We start from the raw sequence: 16,719 nt of genomic DNA, 5'->3' as shown, positions 1-16,719 counted from the left end.
CGTGTCCTGCAGCACATCTGTGACCAGTGACACCACAGGAGGTCAGCAAAGCAAAAGCAAAACTACCAGTGGATGCTCAGCTTCTCTCTAAGGCCCGTTATCATATCTATAGTTATTATGTTTGCTTCAGCATATTCCCAACAAACATGGATTATTATTTATCACCATTATTGTTATTATTTACATCATTAGTATTTTCCTGCAATCGCGTTGTGGCTCGCGTTTGGTCCTCGACGGCGCCCGTAGCCCTGCGACAACCCGTGACGTCACCGGCTGAGGAGGAAGGCTTTCCTAATCCAAACACGGAGGCGACATCATCCTCCACAGCGATCAATTCTCCGGCTGATTCCCCTCATCCCCGCGGACCCGCTGCTCACCATGGCCGCCCAGAAGATCAACGAAGCCCACGAGCACATGGCCAAAGCGGAGAAGTGGTGAGTTGCGACGAGAAACCCGCGTATTCACCGCTGCTGTCATCCCTGACGTTAGCTAGCTGCAAGGCCACTGTGGCGGTGTTAATGGGAGACGCGACGCCCACAGCTCGCTAGCCCGCTAGCCCGCTGGGATGTTGTGCTGTGATCTCGGCGTGTTGTATTGTGTGTGTCTGTGTTGTGTTAATCATTGTAATATTGTCCACGCAGCTTAAAGACGAGCATGACGAAGTGGAAGCCGGATTTCGACAGCGCTGCGTCAGAATACGCCAAAGCAGGTGATAAAGCAAACGCATCTTGTTTTCCTAATGAGATTCCCAACGTTCCCAACGCTCCCAACGCTCCCAACGCTCCCAGCATTTACTCGCTGTCATTTAAACTGTTTGCATCCTGTTTTTTTTTCCAGCTGTTTGCTTCAAGAACGCCAAACAGTACGATCAAGCCAAGGATGCGTACCTGAAGGAGGCGGAGTACCACACAGAAAACAAGACGTATCCTCCCCGTTCGCTCCCCTGGGTCAATAAATCAATGTTGTTGTTGTTGTTGTTGTTGTTGTTGTTGTTGTTGTTTTGTGAGTCTGTTTTTCTCTTGACCTTAACTCGCACTTCAGCCTCTTCCACGCTGCAAAGTAAGTATCGGGATGTCATCCTCGACGTGAAGACACAGCATCAATCATACACTGCATGGACAAAAGTATTGGGACAAGCCTCCTTGAAGGGATAGTTCAACCTATAATGAATTTGCACTCCTTCTCCATGCACCACTAGGTTGATGGAGGGGTGGGGGGGGAAGTGCTTGAGTCCACAAAACACTTCTGGAGTCTCAGGGGTAAACAACGTTGCAGCCAAATCCAAAACACCTGAAGTAACCGGTGACTGATTGTTTAAACGTGGAAAAAACAAAACATAAAATGCCTCCAAACTGCTCATGTGGCGTCAGCCAAGCTTCTGTAAACCCCGACATTCAAATTTGAGTCCAAACGAGGTCTTAATGATAATAAGGGAATTTAAATTTGGGGTCAACTCTCCCTGTATCATCAAATTCAGGTGTTTTATTCAGTATCATTGTCAGAGTTTGGACCAGGCCGCTTAGTTCAAGTGAAGGAAATGTTAATGCTTCAGCTTGCCAAGGTACGTTGGACGTTTCTATGGCTCCAGCTTTGTGGGAACATTTTTGTGGGAACAGTTTGTGCGAGGGCCCTTTTCTGCTCCAGCATGACTCTGCACCAGTGCATAAAGCCAGTAAACAAAGCCAGAGCCTGAAGGTGTGGTTGGATGAGTTTAGTTTGGAAGAACTTGTCTGGCCTGCACAGAGCCCTGACTGCAGCCCCATCCAACACCTCTTGGATGAACTAAAGCAGGGATTGTGAGCCAGGCCCTCTAGTCCAACACAAGTGTCTGACCTCACAAACGCTCTTCTGGATGAATAGGCAAAAATTCCCACAGACACACTCCCACATCTTGTAGAAAGCCTTCCCAGAACAGTAGAAGCTGTTATAGAGGGGGAGGGGGGATAAACTCCATATAAATGCCTATGGATTTAGCATTGCCTGTCACAAAGCTCCTGTAGGTGTCCCAATACCTTTGTCCATATAGTGAAAACAACAATTTGCTTTATTCTGACTCCTCTTCTTCCTCCTCAGGGCGATTGAGCAGGCTGGTATGATGATGAAGGTGAGGGCCGCTTCTGTTGTAATCATCATCATTAACATGTTGGTCACAATCACACACACTCAAATGAAGCCGGGATGAACCTTCACCTCCCGTTCTGAAGTTAATCAGCAGCTTGGCTCTGCGTGGGGGTTCAACTCTGGTGACCTTTGTCACAGACTCAACCAATAGCAACTGAATTAGTGTGCTTGACCCCACTGGGCATATGTGTGACCGTGGCACTTCGACGGTGGTAATGTGTCTGCAGCAGAATTGTGTTTTCTCTGCTACAGGAACAAAAGAAGATGCCTGAGGCCATCCAGTACATAGAGAAAGCCTGTATGATGTACATGGAGAACGGGACCCCGGACACTGCTGCGATGGCTCTGGACAGAGCTGGAAAGTAAAAGCACCACCTTGTACTTCACACACATTAGAAACTTACAGCCCTCAACACTGCACCGACATTCTGTAGGTTTATTATGATGACACATTCTTTCATTATACGTTTAGTTTGTGATTGAATCTGAATAGTTTGGAAATTCATATGTTTGTTGTTACTCGTGCTTTTCTTATTTGTGTGAGGAGATTTTCCCTCAAACTAAAACCTGTTTTTCTCCTCAGACTGATCGAGCCTATAAACTTGGAGAAAGCTGTGGACCTGTACCAGAAGGCAGCTGGTGTGTTTGAGGTAAAGATGAGCTGATGACAACAACTCAATCATTTAAACTATCATTTCATTTTCATTTCTTTTAATTAATACACCTTTGTATTCTGTCTGCAGAATGAGGACCGTCTGCGTCAGGCTGTTGAGCTGCTGGGCAAAGCCTCTAGACTTCTGGTCAGGTTAAGAAGGTAACGGACAGGAAGAGGGGCCGGGTGGGAATATTACAGTAATCACATAGTTTAAGAATAAAATAATTATAAAGAAAAGAGCTTCTGTTTAGGAATTTAATACAGAAATTATTTAGGAGCATTAGTTTGTCATTATCCTAGTTTAAAATTTTTCTATAAAGATTAAGAACATATTTTACCTGATGTTGAGCTATAACCATAACACAGCATATTTTAATGATTATTGTTTTTGTTCTTTTTATTTGTATTAAATTAATATATTTAGAGTGAGATATTTGGATCTTTCTCCACATAATCATTTTGAACATTAGGACCTGCTCCTCCTCTGTCCTCACTCTGTCCTCATCTTCCTAACCAGGTTGGATGATGCAGCCGTCGCCATACAGAAAGAGAAGAACATGTACAAAGAGATTGAAAACTTCCCCATGTGCTTCAAGGTGAGTTACCTCATTGTTTATTGTTTATAGAGATTAAAAATAATTTGTGAGTTTCTGTCAAAATAAATCACACAACTGTGTTTGTTGTAATCGGAGAATATCTGATCAAATTAAAAGTTCTGGTTTGTTATGTTCTCATTCTTCAGAAAACAACTGCCCAGGTGCTGATTCATCTTCACCGAGTGGACTATGTAGCTGCTGATAAATGCGTCAGAGAAAGTTACAGGTATGAGAATTAAAACATGTTTCGTTACCATCAATCATCTGTGGCTTACTGCTGCTGAACACAGCCGACATTGTCTTTGAGCAAGGCAAAATCTATTTTAAAATTAGTTGTGGCTCATCTGAGACTTTGTGAACCGCTGACATGACCCAACGTTCACGGTGCAACACTTAAAACTGAGGATCATTACATGAGGTGCTACTTGCTCTCCATCAGTCTGCCTGGCTACAGTGGAAGTGAAGACTGCCTTGCCATGGAGACGCTACTGCAGGGCTACGACGAGCAGGACGAGGACCAGGTCTACCGCGTGTGCAACTCGCCTTTACTGAAATACATGGACAATGACGTGAGTGCTGCCGATACACACTGTTTTAAGTTTGTTGTAAGTGTTTCACTTTCAAGTTTTATTTGTCATAATGTAAGTTAGAAGGAGGTCCACAGTAGAAAGTGCTGGACAAGAAGGACAGGAAATGCCAGCGATGCTACTGGGGACTGAAAATCAGGACTTCATAAGCCCCCATTTCCCAGACGTCACAGATCTTAAAGTCTTTCTGTTCTTACCCAGTCTTCCTGGAGATCACACCAAGGCGTGAGACAGAAATAAGGGGACACTGAGGCCCAGAGTGCTAATCACAGTTACTGTTAAATATCAGCTGACACAATAAGATAAGCCGGGTACATCCTGGACAAGTCACCAGCGTATCACAGGGCTGAAGAACAACCCTCAGCCAGTTTTCATTTAGTCCCAGTCAAACTGTTCCGAAAAGATGAACAAACAAACCTACAACTCTCCTTATTTTTCATTTTGAATGTTACTAAACTCGAGTGGAGTCGTGATCTTTTGTCCTCCTGTAGAATCCCGTCAGTCAGAAGAGAAAACATTTTAATCTGAGATCTGATGAGTCACTTTATTCTCCGCTGTGTCACAGTACGCCAAGCTGGCCATTTCCCTGAGGGTACCCGGAGGAGGAGGAAAGAAGAAGAAGGCTGCGGCTGCTCCACAGGGGGGCGCTAGTGGGGAGCCGGCCGCCGATGATGAGGACGATTACGAGGGAGGTCTGTGTTAGCCTCCAGTGAGAGCACCGACTCAACCCATCTGCTGCTCCACCACCACCTCACCCTCTGTGTACGAGTTAAAAACACCTTGACTTCCCTCTCAGCTCTGAATCCCAGAAAGGCGACAGTTTAAAATCTTAATTGTGCAAAAAAGAATAAGAGGAAAAAAAACAACACAACATTCACAGTGGGTGTTGCAGAAGAGTTGTGTTTAAACAGATTTTTTATTTGTTTTCTTTGAGCTGGATCCTCAGTGTAATGAAAAATCTTCAATGTTCGATAATGTATGAAAGCCTGTTGTACGTAAAAGTTCTCGTCTCTGTGAAGCTGTACATTCTGCCGTTATTGTTTGTGGGTAGTTTACAATAGATATATATATATATTTAATCAGAAATGCTCTATTAAATATGCCAAGTAAGATGATCAGTGTATAGGTGTTTATTTGTATTGACTTATATTTTATTCAGGATTGACGGCTGCGGCCCGTTGAAGATCCACTGGAACAATATGCAAAGAGTCTGTCCATGCATGTTTGGATTTCAGATGTTAAATCAAATTCAATGTTATGGTGAATTAATATTGATGCATAAAAGTAATTCACAATATCAGCGCTTAAAGAAGTTATTAAAGAAGATTCAAAGAGCTGTAATATTCCTGATGACGCAGCTTATTTCCAATCGTAGACTGTTTTCATTCGTCTACCTCGAGGTCTTGATTACAGCTTCCTTTGTGCAATTCTCAAACTAAAGTGACCAACACATGAAAAAGGGATTGTGTGGTGGTGTGTTCTGTGCATTCAGCCCATTGTTTTAATAATATTGGATTTGTGCGTTTCTTTACCTTATTGCTCAGACTATAAATGTGAGAAACCCTCTGTAAGAACATTTAAAAGCCAGGTGAGGACTTTCTAATATCACAATTAGAATAGTAAAAAAAAAGGGACTGTTTACATTTTTGTTATTTGTGCTGTCGCCCACGTCTTTTATTTATATATACATATATATATATATATATTCAGGAGCTGATCTCAAAACTTTGCACATACATCAATAAACATTTCCCTTGTGTGGCATTTTATGGTCTCTGTGCATTTTCTTAAACGAGTTAGCGGACAGATTTTCCACATCAGTGAGACGATCGGCGGCTGCACGTCTGCCCCCAGCCGGCCTCTGACAGACATGTAATGACTGTGTAGCTTCCTCAGACCTATTTATCTTTGATGAGGCTAATGCTCTCTCCCCGTTAAGCGATATTTAATGTGCACACATTCATGCTACTTTTCTGATTCCCTCCCATTCTGAACGAGTGTAGTGCATCTGTGCATTAGCCGGAATGAAGGCGGACTTGAGTGAACCTAAAGAGAGATGCTGAGCTGCTTCTTGTGTGGGTTACCAATCCAGATGTAGTACCACCGATTCACTCCATTTTAAATATTCCTGTGTTATTCAATGAATAAAAATACTAGAAACAAACAAAAAGAAGAAACAGCATTGTATACAAAGCTAAACTGAACTTGGTTGACCCTCAGTAAAATGCATCATTCCACCGAGGCCCAACAGCTGAAGGGGATTTGTTCCTTGAGGAAGTTGTCTCAAAAGTCGGGGGGCTCCATTTCATTTTATTAATTAAAATCAAAAACCTGTTGAAAACACAGAAGAAAGAAGCAGCTGAGAACCAAAGCTCGACACCTTTCCAGACGTTTTATTTGCAGATCTCTGGACCTCTATAATACCACATTACCTTAACATACAGGTACATTTTCACATTTCATTCCCATCCCTTTAAACTTGAATGTACATGTAATGAAAATTAATAATGAAGTTTCTCTTTCATGCTACAGTGTCCTCTAATGCATAGTTTGGACCAAAGGGCTTCACGTCAGAGCCCTTCATGTGAGGAATCTTTCAGTTCTTCCTGGACGACTGACTGCACAGCTCTGGGCGCCACGGAGTTCGTGAATGTTTAAAAACAGCGAAGTGCACGAGTCCACCGCCGAATGCACGTTACCCTGATCCAGAACCAGCCCTCTGCTGGTTTCGACTCGAGCCAACCTGTAGGTGATTCAGAACATGGTTTTCGGATGATTGGCAAATAATCTCCTTGTGTGTGTGGAGGGGGGGAAAAAGTCCACAGCGATGAAATGTACTTTCTGAACGCAGCCTTATAACCTGTGTGGCCATGTGCGGTAAACATACTCAGTGTCGGTCCATCTGGACAATATCCACATTTTAAAGTTTCATGCCGTTTAAATAGTTCTCCACGCTTCTTCGGTCTCCTAAACTTTTTAAATCCGTCAAAGCCTACATGTTGTAACATTAAACACATACAATATCTGTGAAAACTGCTCTTCCTGAGAAAGATATGTAGTTGATTAGAGTGTCAGTTCGTCTCGTACAAACAAAATAAGGCAAGTAAAGATTGTCTGATGTTTTCCGGTTTGTCGTGTCTCTGCAGAGTTTCCCATTCGGCCTCTGACCTTTAAAAAACAAACCAGTGGGGCTGTGTTCGTGTGTCCTGCTCAGACGCAGCCGTTCTCTGTCGGTCCACGTCGGGAGAAACAGGAGCTCAGTATTGCACAGTCCCACAATCAAAAGTGTTCCAGTCGGAGAAAATACGAGATTGTGCTCATGTGGTCATTAATTGTGCAGATATTTTTTTTGTGGGAAGCCCTTAAAGTGTAATGTTGCGGCCAGTGCGAGTTTCTCTCCGCCTGCTGTGCGGTTGTGTAAATGTAGGAACGACAGGCGTGAAGAGCAGCGACGTGTGTGTGGGGAAAAAAATCCACCTTAGTATCAGGAGACTTTTTTTTTATAACTTAAGAAAAACGGTCCCAAAAAGATTTGTCCGTCTCCAACTGAACACCGGCTGCTTTCCAAACCGAGCCAGGTTCTTTTTGCGAAGGTTTTATACAGCACCGGCAAATTTGTGCTCCATCATTAATAATGTAACTGCAATTTGTTGCTGTTTTTCATCAGTTAAGAGTAAAAAATACCAGTTCCTAACTCAAAAAGTGTTTTTGTGTGGAGCTAACGCTGCGTCGCCGCCACCAGAGCTCAGTTTGAGGAGGACACATCAGGTCCTCGGCGGCTCCGTGCTCCCTCAGCTGGTGAACAGGCTGATGTAGCGTCTCACACCACCCAGCATCTCCAGAAAAAGAAGCCTCCATGATTTAACGTGCCCTCGCCGAGTTTCACTCAGTTTTCTCCCGGGTCCACTTGATCATGGTTTCTGGCGAGCGATAGAGGAAGATGAGTTTGGCGTACATGTCCTCCTCCAGGTCCAGCTCCCCCGTCTCTCGGACCAGGAAGATGTCGGTGCACAGCTTGAGGATGCGGTCCACGTTGGGGAGCTCCTCGAACATGATGGTGTGGGAGATGCCGCTGAAGAACTCGCGCACAAACTTGCCGATGACCAGAACGACCGAGGCGTACAGGCCCATGATCCTGGACAGGGGAGAGAGGAAGGAGATGTTCGGTTAAGATTTTGGATCCCTTGTGATCTTAGTCCTCCAGCTGGTAGGTGGAGTGGAAAGGGGACAGTAAACCCTAAATTTGAGGGTTCCTTTAAAGAGTTAAAGGAAAAACTGCTTTCCGGTTGTGCTAATCATCCAACACCCCTCACATTGTTGGAATAATTGTATATAAGTTATCATGAACTGAATATGACCTGCATGAACTGAATATGACCTGGTGTAGGAGTTGTTATTCAGTGCTGTCTGGAAAATGCTGAAGTAAGCTTCTAAGCTGTAGGCGACATTCTTACACAAGAGTTAGTCTGACTAACCACTGCTGGGCCTTGTCTGAAGTTGATTTTTAAGGAACTGTCTGTTATGGTTATGAAACCATAAAGGTTATTTTTCCATTATGTGTAGAATGGGGTATTATCAGATAAAGTAACACCCTGAAGAGAAGGAGTTATCAAGAAATTATAATACCCCACCCATGATGTGTTGTAATACTGAGCTATGTGAATAAATACACTGTGTTAGGGAAGGTCCGTTGAAGTTGGCTGCGACCTATTCAGAGGTGCGGACTTCCCTTGCAAGTAAAACTGAGTACTCGTGTATGTGTGGTGTTTGATTCAGTTGTTACAGCATTGTCTGGGTGAAATTCCGTTGACACTTATTTATCCTACAATTCTTTGGTTGAGTTCTCACCAAACACTAAATAATACCCAAAATGTAATTAAAACAATATATAGACTGAAACGGCTAAATCTTTGAATCCACAGTGTTTTTCAGGTCACTCACCCGTATCCAGCCAGGAATCCCAAACTGGGCGGACTGACTTGGTCGCTGAACACGTAGAGCTGCAGCCCCTCACGCCCTTCACTCTTCTTCTGTATCGGGCCGGGCTCCGTCTGGTTGACGATCCACCATTCCTGGATCTGATCCGAGGAAGTCTCCGGTCGGTTCAACGTCAAAATGATATCCATCATCCTGTCTTTATCTGCAACGGTGAAGAACAACATCGTGGCAGTTATTCAATCAGGATGAAACAGATTCAAATCAATTACAAAAACAATACAGTTCTTACTAAAACAAAGTATTTTTAAGCTTCTTGCGGTGTTGTGTTTTTATTGTAAAATTCAAATCTTTCAGATGGTTCTGATGGCACAGGTTTTTTATTCTCTTAGAAAAATTAAAGCTTTGAATATGCGGTGATAAAGGAGATGTTAACCATCGTAAAGCTGGTCGACAGGTTTGGCATCGGCGTCACTGGGGGCTCGGATATAACGAGGAAATGTGTTTGTTAGATTCCTGCAAAGAAGAAAGAGGAAAAGAGGAATAGAGGCTGTTACTGTAGAAAACAACATAATGGAGCAGGACTGTGTTAAAACTAAATATATAGAATCAGAATCAGAATCAGAATCAGAAAGTATTTATTGCCAAGTAGGTTTACACCTACTTGGCAATAAATTTGCTCTGGTTATTGGTGCATACAATGAACATAGAACATAAAAACATAAAAACACAATAAATACAACACACATAAGAAAAGCAATAAAAAGAAACAATATATATTTACTCACTATTTACTTCTTATTTACTCCCTTTTTCTAATATTTATACAAAGTAACATTTATTTAGACAAACATATTTAAATAAAATATATATAATATATAATAGATAAAAGATATAAAAAGTGAAATAAAAAGTGAAATGCAAGATGCAAGACAGTGAACAGTGTTAGATTGCAGTCCAACATTTTGAGTATAAACATTAGTATGTACAAGAATCTCTCTGTGTGACTGAATGATATTATAGCAGCTGATAGACTCACACATGTGAAGTGTTTCCTGACCCATTCAGGACATTAACGAGGTCCGTCCTCGTTTTGTGGTCCAGAGACGTCACTCGTTTTCCAGATGCTATTTCAGCCTTGGCACCGAGATTGAGGTTTCTGAGATTAAGAGGAGGAACAGGTGTTTGTGAGCCGGCCACCTTTAAATTAAATTATATTAGAACTCCTACATGATCAGATACAGTGGTGAGTGGACATTTTGTCATACCTTTGAATGCTCCAGGTCACAGTGATGGGGAAGTCCTCAGGGGAGTTCAGCATTTCAATCAGGTTGGCTCTGCTGGGGGGGCTGATGGTCCACAGAGAGTTGGAGCTGCCTTTCAGCTCAGCGATGACCAGATCCTCGGGCATGTAGGTCTCCAGCCACTGCAAGGGATCCTGACACCAACAGAAGTCGAAACACATAAGCAAGGTTTAGTTAAAATTATACGAGTGGTGACTTCAAAGGTCTGTTTACAACGGGATTAGAAGTTTCGGTCAAACCTGCAGAAGATATGTTTTATATGTGACAACTATTAAATGACCTTTTCTGGTGTGTATTTACTGCCTGGTTTCAAAGTTTGTCATACAAGTTTAAATGATGTGGGAATTAAACCCTGTTACCTCTTTTTCACCACAGCAAACAATAAACACATAAGAAACACAATGACACATTCATTATATGAGTGTTTGTGCATGTGTGGGGGGGGATATTTATACTGTATTTTTTTATACTTACATCTTTGCCTCCATATTTCTTTTTTAAATCTGCAAATTCGGCCGCTGTCACATTCTGCAGTTGTTTCTGCTGAGCGCTCATAGTGAAGATGGGCTGCAAGAGGAGGACGTTTAGAGAAAGCAGCTTCATGTCTTGTTAAGTCTGAATACATCGAAACAAACTTTAGAATTAAATAGAGATTTTCATCTTTGGCCTCTGTACTGAATCTGTCAAAAGGCAGCAACCAGCAGATTCTCACATTCTAGAAAACATCTTATTCATCGGGTAACCAACAGTCGGATCACATGAGAAGTCACAGATGTATTAACCTCATTCAAATCTATGTTCTCAGCCGAGCCTGGAAAAACGTGTCCTCACCTGAAAACCAGCCAGGGTGATTTCAAACGTGACGTCCAGCGGCTTGTTGACAACTCCAGCTACCGATTTGACCAGAGACATAAACAGCAGCGGGAACCAGACGATGCAGATCAGCAGCATCACGATCATCCCCCCCATCCCGAACTTCACCACCTTCTTCTTCTTCTGGCCTCGGGGCTGCGGGTACCTCTACATGAAGAACAGCACAGTTGTCAGAGTTGCTGACACTTGCATATTTTGTGCCAGCACTTTTAATCCGTTCAGGTCAATATCAGTGAAGATGGAACAAAAGCTTGAAGCACAGGAGGTACTTGCATATTGAACCTGGACAGCTTGCGAGAGTGCATTAATAAAGACCATTGTTAACTGCGCCACTGGGAATACTGGGCACCACACACACACAATATATCTTATAGCCCATAAATCTAGCTTTCATCCATCACCGAGCCCGTGCAGATCAGAAATTCTTCTTCTTAAGCCACGAAGCCAAAAACCTGAAGGAGTTTTAGAAACATGAAGGAGTTTTCAGAAGAAAATTATCGACTTTGACAGAAATAACTTTTTTTCTCGAATTCCAGAATGACAGGCTCTGTCTCTGAAGGCAATGCTTTTCACACCAGACTGATGCCACGATGAAAAACACCTTCTCAGACTCTCTCCAGCATTTCAGGATGAAGATGTGAGCGTAGATGTCCTCCACACAGATCCAGCTGGACAGAGACAGGGAGGTGTCGGTCCAAACCCAGTCCATCACGGCACGCAGCTCCGTCAGAAACGGCACCAGGCGGAAACTGGATTAAAGAAGTGAGATAAAGATTAAGGTGTGGGTGAAGGTTTCCAAATTGGAAATGTGTCATTTATTTTCAAATTTTTGAAACTAATCCCTGCAGGTGAAATCTTTCTGCAGCTTCAAACTGAAATCCTCACTCAACCGGGGCCTCGGACCTGTTTACTCAGCTGGAAGAAACAAATCTTCTCCGGCTGAACTCACCCTTGAAACAGGAAGAGGTTGACATAATTGTAGCTCTTGGTGAGGAAGTTTCCCAGAACGCGGGTGGGATAACCACAGCGGATCTGATAGGCCGACAGGCCGAAGTAGATGCACTTGACAAAATACCACATCTGAGCAACCTTGTTTTCACCGAAACGCCTACAAGAGGAAAAGAAAAGAGAGACAATGTGTGAAAATGGATAAAGAAAGAAGGTTTTCATTCTGTCACTGCAAAAATGGGATTTCTCAAAAAAAGGTCAAGACAAATTCCTGCAAGAGTTGAAACATTCAGAATCGTTGTTCATTGCTCAACTTAGTTTCAGATATTACATAAAAAATTCCTGAGCATTGAATTATTTGTTTTTAGTTTCACATTTTAACTAACTATCAAGCACATCCTACAGTAATGCAAATGATAAGTTCCTAGAAGCAAATTCTGATTCAAGAGAAGTTTGATCCAACAATATTTGACTCCTCACTTCATTGATTGATTATGAATATTCTTGCCTTTTATTTTCCTAACAATTGACATATTGATTATCAAGCTAATCATAGCCACTCTACAAAATACTTTGCGATTATCTTAAACCTATTTTGAGCCTGTGTTTGTTTTTACTTATCAGTGACTCCTGGCAGAATGAAGAACATCCAGAAGTGGATTCCAAACACCAGGAGAGCCTGGAAGATGACCTTGCCCATGACAGACTTTCTGAGGTAAAGGGCCCGGTCCACCACCATGGTCCCGAACTGGATCAGGACCATGACCAAGAAAGGTCCCGGCACCTGATCCTCCGACAGAGACGAGGTGATGTCTGCAGATGAGTGTTTCTACAGGAGAAAAGGTCCACACAAGTAACGTTGGACAAATATAGGGACATTTTCAAAAGCAAATAAAGATCATGGAAATGTCTGTAAACCTACACCAAACGCCCAGAATCCAAACACAATGATGATGAAGTCCACAGTGTCGGACAGGAACATCAGCACATACACGTCTGTGACGGCACTGTACTCTGGATGGATCAGGTTATAGAAGAACTGCCTGATGGGAATGTAGATCTCCAAGAACCTATAAAAAAAAAACAGGGTTAGTTAATGTTAATGTTGACTTGATCAAGGAAACGTGTCCAGGGGAGAGTTACGCTGCCGACTCACTCCACAGGACCACAAGGGAAAGAAACGTATTTACTTTTGAAGGAGACACATTCTGCTCACATTCAAGAGAACACATCACTTTCCTCACACCTTTGCTGCAGCTCCTCTTTTCAGCCTCTGTCTGAGACACTTCTGGGCCCCGCCCCCTCCTGATAAAGCCCCACCTTTAATGTTTTTATTCTATGTCAAGCTATATTTCATTATATATATTTTTTGTTCCATCTTATTTCTATTTTTCTGTTTGCATGTGTAGGCCTCATGGTTTATATGTTGTGTGTGAGTTTTGTGTTTGTTGTTTTTGGGTCCTAATTTTAGAAAACAATTTAAATCTTATTTTCGGTGGGTTTCCGTTGACGTTTTGGACGTAATATCTCAGAAACCACTTGTTCCATTGTGATTAAATTTAGACCAATAACATGTTGTGATTGTCTGTCGCAGCACTTACACAAAACTCACGCTGACTGGCCTGACCGGAAAGCTGTAATTAAATGTCTAAATTTAGAACTTTGAAAGCTGCTGTATCACTGATGGGATTTTCCACTGTGCATCTTCCATTAAGCATCCAGAATATTTGCTCGGCACTCTTCTCATCAGTGGCGTCATAAAGTTACACACTTTCGTCCAACACTGCGTTTCAAAGAGTTTAAAGACACGACGGCAGCTTTCGTTTCATGAACCGTGAACGTTACCGCTTCACGACGAAGGCTTTCCCTTTGTAGAGCTGCTCTCGGAGCTTCTCAACAACCATCTGCTTGCGGGTCTTCTGGTGGACGCTGGCCTCGCTGCCGTCCCTGCGGCTGCTGTTGTGGGAAGTGGTGCTTCCTGTGGGAACGATTCACATTTCCAGTTGTTAATGATCCGTGACGAGGGAATTTAGTCCCTGAAACCACCCAAGATTCACAGAGGTCATAGATAGAGACTGCGATGAGATGGTCATTAGTGTGATACACGTCCGGATGATTCCTTCAACTTGTTATTTCAGCTTTGATCATCATTGTACTATATGAATTACACTGTCAGAGGTTCAGATGTAGTCTCATCTTTTGTACCAGTTGTCTTTTGATATCCGTGATGAGTCACCTTTAACGGCTGTCTCACATCGGGGGGGCCTCCTCACCTCTTTTTGTTCTGGCAGACGACTGATGTGATCGGTGAGAGATGTGCGAGCCTCCGCTGGAGCTCTTGCGACGCTGGTAGGTCTGCTGCTGCGGGAATTGCACCTGGACGTGTCCGGAGTCTATGGAGGTCCCAAAGTTTAAGGACCTCAAGGTGTGAGTGGAGCCCATCTTCTCACTGATCACCGAGGAGGCAGCTTCAGACTCCTTCCCGCTCTCGTCCCTGTCCGAGGACACACTCTGACGCGGAGGCTCCCTCTTCTCCTTGGGGTCGTCTTCGTCCCACAGCCCGTGGCACTGGAAACGATGGGATTTGTGGACATGAAGATATGATTAATGCCCGAAATAATTGATTTTTAAACAAAGATGGCTGCTAATGATGTGTTGTCAGTGGTCAAAACAGGATAAAAAGTGAATATCAGCACAGAGCCTGGTTCACTGTTCACACATGGTTTGTTTGCAGGTACCTTCAGAATGGATCTGTGGAAGAAGAGAGCCAGTAACTGAACCAGGTCAAAGTGGACATAACCGTCCTTCTTCTCCACCCCGATGATGTTGGGAAGGTAAAATGGTTTGGCCTTATCGGTCACTGCTGCGGCTAATTGGAGGAAGCCAAACTGGAAGAAGTACTTGATGACAATGGTGACCTGGAGAAAAGAACCACATCAGTGTCAGTGAGCTTTCTGGACTGTAGACCCACATGATCATTAAAATACAACTGAGAGAACTGACATAAATATATTCTTACTGTGACGTTACTATGCAATAATCTGTCTGTTCTCATGTTATATGCTCAATGAGTGGAATAAATCAACCAATCAAACATATAAACAGTTGGGTCCAGGTTTGTACTGGAGCTTTATCCCCAAATGAGACATCCAGCACTTGACTAGTGTAATTCAAGGATTGACAAAGTTAAGATTTGACTTGGGTCATCTTCTAGTGTGACTCCACCTCAGTGTAGATGATGGCCGTCATCCAGTAGCGCTTGCTGGGCCTCGGTACAGACAGCATGGCCCAGAGGAAGATGGAGACGGGGAGGACCAGGGTGGCGCAGGACGCGGACACCATGTGGTTGATGATGATGACCAGATAGCACACCATCTCAGAGTGCGCCACCAGCATGTTGTAGAAGGCGTAGCAGAGCTGGAGGATCAGCGGCTGCCCTTGGTAGAAAGTCTCTGACTGCTCCAGCTCTTCGTCATAAAACATCCTGAAAAGATGGCAGAGAGAGAGGGAGGAGACAGATCAGGGTTTGATTCTTTAATCCAAACTTCATTGTTGAAGCTTCACAAAAAATTCCTGAATCATACAGGGACCTCTGAGCTGGCACAGGGGCCTAAAGGGTTATGAACACCTTTGAAAAATAGCATTACACAGCAGTTTCTTTACCCAGCGAGAGTCACATTTTTGGATACACTCTGGAATCGGTGACATAAGAGGTAACATCACTACTTTGATCTGTGGACAGCACAGACTTACACCTTGCAATTTTAATAATAGACTGAGAATCATTTAGAAAAGTATCTGAGACAAGCAGCTGCTGATTCTGGTTCCTGTGTGTCTGCAGCTTCTAGTTGGACTCACTTGTTGAGCAGCAGTTCACTGGCGGTCAGCTCGGTGGTCATGGACGGTAGCATGATGTCTGACCTGCTGTCAGAGTGGCTGTCTGAGGTCATGACCATACGCCGCCTCCTGTCCTTGTCACTCTCGTCGTCGCTCACCTCCAGACGGTCGAAGCTGACCGCCTTGCTGTAGCTGGGAGGCACGTCAGCGTCAGACGCTTTGGAAGCGTCCGTGTCGGGGGTGTAGATCAGACCCATCCGCCCCTCTGTCTGCATCAGGTCCTGCTGTCCTCCTCCGTCTTCACTCTCAGAGATGAAGTCTTTGTCCTGGACATAAGGGACACTCTCTGCCTCCTCCACCCTGAGGGAGGTGCCCTCATCTGGGCCAAAAGACCCCCAGGGAGCTTCTTCTCCCTCTTTGCTCTTTGGTACATCAGTCTCCTCCACAGCCTCCTCACCGTCAGTCCTCTCCATCCCCTCCATCCCCTCGTCGTCACCCTTCTCTGTCTCCCTGGATTCACCCCAGGGACCGTCCTCAGGCACCTCACTGTCATCCAGCTGCTGGGACTCCCAGGGGACCTTCTGCTTGTCCTCCCCTAGATCGTGCTCATCCTCCACTTCTTCTATAGTGTCTGTGGTTCCCTGTCTGGAGTAGAGAGTGACGCACTGGGTCGCCTCGCTGCAGGAGACACAAACCACAACCTGCATTCAGACACGCAGTTTTATGTCTATCTGAACTTGCATCACATCAAGTAGGATTTCTCAGATAAAGACATTTAGGTAATTACATCTGGCAAGGAGTTGTGTTTGTTAGGCAGCAGGATTACACAAAAACTACTACACAGATTATGACAACCCTTGGCG

General features: G+C 43.8%; 2 protein-coding genes across 3 annotated transcripts in view; one reads left to right on the top strand and one right to left on the bottom strand.

Annotated features, from left to right (window-relative positions):
• The first annotated feature begins 249 nt into the window (after window positions 1–249).
• Window positions 250–5,723, top strand: napgb (N-ethylmaleimide-sensitive factor attachment protein, gamma b). The gene is made up of 12 exons (XM_053437657.1): window positions 250–434; window positions 642–709; window positions 838–922; window positions 1,042–1,059; window positions 2,074–2,104; window positions 2,374–2,483; window positions 2,705–2,771; window positions 2,865–2,935; window positions 3,294–3,372; window positions 3,519–3,598; window positions 3,812–3,941; window positions 4,525–5,723. Exons 1-12 carry the CDS (start codon window positions 379–381, stop codon window positions 4,660–4,662), a joined length of 933 nt encoding a protein of 310 aa, XP_053293632.1. The 5' UTR covers window positions 250–378; the 3' UTR covers window positions 4,663–5,723.
• Window positions 5,724–6,428: 705 nt separating this feature from the next.
• The window catches only part of LOC128454238 (piezo-type mechanosensitive ion channel component 2), a 62,247-nt gene continuing 51,956 nt past the window's right edge, over window positions 6,429–16,719 (bottom strand). For both annotated transcript variants that reach the window (XM_053437543.1, XM_053437545.1), the window contains 16 exons: window positions 15,878–16,534; window positions 15,245–15,503; window positions 14,758–14,937; window positions 14,293–14,587; window positions 13,865–13,997; window positions 12,942–13,089; window positions 12,637–12,848; window positions 12,021–12,179; window positions 11,673–11,820; window positions 11,030–11,218; window positions 10,673–10,765; window positions 10,163–10,332; window positions 9,934–10,053; window positions 9,331–9,410; window positions 8,901–9,099; window positions 6,429–8,094 (listed from right to left, as the gene is read on the bottom strand). In XM_053437543.1, coding sequence (XP_053293518.1) covers window positions 7,842–8,094; window positions 8,901–9,099; window positions 9,331–9,410; window positions 9,934–10,053; window positions 10,163–10,332; window positions 10,673–10,765; window positions 11,030–11,218; window positions 11,673–11,820; window positions 12,021–12,179; window positions 12,637–12,848; window positions 12,942–13,089; window positions 13,865–13,997; window positions 14,293–14,587; window positions 14,758–14,937; window positions 15,245–15,503; window positions 15,878–16,534 — 3,295 coding nt within the window. In that variant the 3' untranslated portion in view covers window positions 6,429–7,841. The remainder of the gene's footprint in view (window positions 8,095–8,900; window positions 9,100–9,330; window positions 9,411–9,933; window positions 10,054–10,162; window positions 10,333–10,672; window positions 10,766–11,029; window positions 11,219–11,672; window positions 11,821–12,020; window positions 12,180–12,636; window positions 12,849–12,941; window positions 13,090–13,864; window positions 13,998–14,292; window positions 14,588–14,757; window positions 14,938–15,244; window positions 15,504–15,877; window positions 16,535–16,719) is intronic.

Source organism: Pleuronectes platessa, chromosome 13, assembly GCF_947347685.1.
Source record: "Pleuronectes platessa chromosome 13, fPlePla1.1, whole genome shotgun sequence".
NCBI lineage: Eukaryota > Metazoa > Chordata > Actinopteri > Pleuronectiformes > Pleuronectidae > Pleuronectes > Pleuronectes platessa.
The sequence above is the reverse complement of the archived record's forward strand: the minus strand, read 5'-3'. Positions and strand labels throughout refer to the sequence as shown.